At 47.7% G+C, this 2,328-nt stretch overlaps 1 protein-coding gene across 1 annotated transcript; it reads left to right on the top strand.

Moving 5' to 3' along the window:
- The first annotated feature begins 411 nt into the window (after positions 1-411).
- Positions 412-2,070, top strand: GK2 (glycerol kinase 2). Its single transcript, XM_036304906.1, has one exon. It carries the CDS (start codon positions 412-414, stop codon positions 2,068-2,070), a length of 1,659 nt encoding a protein of 552 aa, XP_036160799.1.
- Positions 2,071-2,328: the final 258 nt, after the last annotated feature.

Below are 2,328 nucleotides of genomic sequence, written 5' to 3'. Positions count from 1 at the left end.
ATCTTTAAATATTAAGAGGAAATACTTCAGACATTCGAAAGTAGAAATAATTCATTTTCAGCATACATGCACTACAAGAAATGTTGAAGGAAATCTTGCAAACAGAAAGAAAATAACAGAAATGTGCATCCACATTGTAGAACGGAAAGCACCGCTAATAGTAATTATGTGGGTAAATGTATGATTTTCTAAAACATCTAAAACTTCCTTAAAAGATAACTGAGTAGGTGGGAGCGGGGGTGGGGTGAGATGTAGCACCAGTTGGAGGACAACGGCTGCCTCGAGCTGCTGCAGGTGCAGCCCAGGTAGGTGCTGCGCCTGCGCCTTAGACTCCGGAGTCACCGCGTGCCCCTCCCCGCCCCCCACCTCTATCACCTGGAAACCGCGCGGCTGAGCCTACCGACTGCTTTCATGGCAGCCCCAAAGTCGGTTGGGGAGTCCTTGGTGGGGGGAGTGGTCCAGGAGACGAACTCCTCTCGTTTTCTGGTTTTCAATCCCAAAACAGCCGAGGTATTTGGTCAACACCAAGTGAGAATATCACAAGAGCTTCCAAAAGAAGAATGGGTGGAACAGGACCCTCACGAAATTATTCAGTCTGTCTTTGAGTGCATAGAGAAAACGTGCGAGCAGCTGAGCGAACTGAATATTGATATCTCCAACATAAAAGCCATCGGCATCAGCAACCAGAGGGAAACCACTCTAGTCTGGGACCGGCTGACCGGAGAGCCGCTCTACAACGCGATCGCTTGGCTGGACCTACGAACCCAGTCTACCGTGGAGAAACTGAGCAAAAAAATTCCAGGAAATAATAACTTTGTCAAGTCCAAGACGGGCCTTCCCCTGAGCACTTACTTCAGCGCCGTGAAACTTCGTTGGCTGCTGGACAATGTGGAAAGCGTTCAAAAGGCTGTGGAAGAAGGGAGAGCTCTCTTTGGGACCGTTGACTCCTGGCTCATCTGGAACCTGACGGGAGGCGCGGAGGGAGGCGTCCACTGCACCGATGTGACAAATGCAAGCAGGACGATGCTCTTCAACATCCACTCTTTGGAATGGGATAAGGAGCTCTGTAACTTTTTTGAAATTCCAATGAACATTCTTCCCAGCGTCTGCAGTTCTTCGGAGATCTATGGCCAAATGAAGTCTGGGTCCTTAGAAGGGGTGCCCATCTCGGGGTGTTTGGGGGACCAGTCAGCTGCATTGGTGGGACAGATGTGCTTCCAGGAAGGGCAAGCCAAAAACACGTATGGAGCAGGTTGCTTCTTACTGTGTAACACCGGCCGTAAGTGTGTGTTTTCTGACCACGGCCTTGTGACCACAGTGGCTTACAAATTAGGCAAAAACAAGCCAGCATGTTATGCACTGGAAGGTTCGGTTGCTATAGCCGGTGAAGTTATTCGCTGGCTAAAAGACAATCTTGGAATTATAGAGTCCTCAGAAGAAATTGAAGAACTTGCTAAGGAAGCAGGTACTTCTTATGGCTGCTACTTCATCCCAGCCTTTTCAGGGTTATATGCACCTCATTGGGATCCCAGCGCCAGAGGGATCATCTGTGGGCTCACTCAGTTCACCAATAAAAATCATATTGCTTTTGCTGCATTAGAAGCTGTTTGTTTCCAAACCCGAGAGATTTTGGATGCCATGAACCGTGACTGTGGAATTCCACTCAGCCATTTGCAGGTGGATGGGAAAATGACCAAAAACAAAATTCTTATGCAGCTACAAGCAGACATTCTGCGGATTCCAGTAATCAAGCCCACTGTAGCTGACACGACCGCACTGGGAGCCGCCATGGCAGCGGGAGCTGCAGAAGGGGTGGGCGTTTGGAGTCTTAAGCCCGAGGATTTGTCAGCCGTGGTGATGGAACGGATTGAGCCACAGATCAATGCCATGGAAAGCGATACTCGTTATTCTACATGGAAGAAAGCTACGATGAAGTCAATGGGCTGGATTACAACTCAGACTCCTGAAAGTACTGTTTCCCCTGCCTTCTCTAGTCTGCCCTTGGGCTTTTTCATAGTGAGTAGCCTGCTGATGCTAATTGGAGCAAGGTACATCTCCGGTATGCCATAATCATACCATGCATGAGCTTTTCAGATAAGGAAAGAATTCGCAATTCCACCTCTTAGTTTGATGACACCATCACAGACTGTGCTTATTTGTAAACCACTTGCTACATGACTTATGAGAACCCTACAGTGGATCTGTGACTTGAAGTAAATAAATTACAGCAAAAATCACTATAGAAATATTTGGTGTGTTTTTTAACGTTGACAGTTAAGGTTGGGGGCTAACCCTCTCCATTGTCATAAAATTCTGCTCCATGCCCTT

This window comes from Myotis myotis, unplaced genomic scaffold (assembly GCF_014108235.1).
Source record: "Myotis myotis isolate mMyoMyo1 unplaced genomic scaffold, mMyoMyo1.p scaffold_m19_p_1, whole genome shotgun sequence".
Classification (NCBI taxonomy): Eukaryota; Metazoa; Chordata; class Mammalia; order Chiroptera; family Vespertilionidae; genus Myotis; species Myotis myotis.
This window is presented reverse-complemented; position numbering and strand designations above follow the sequence as displayed.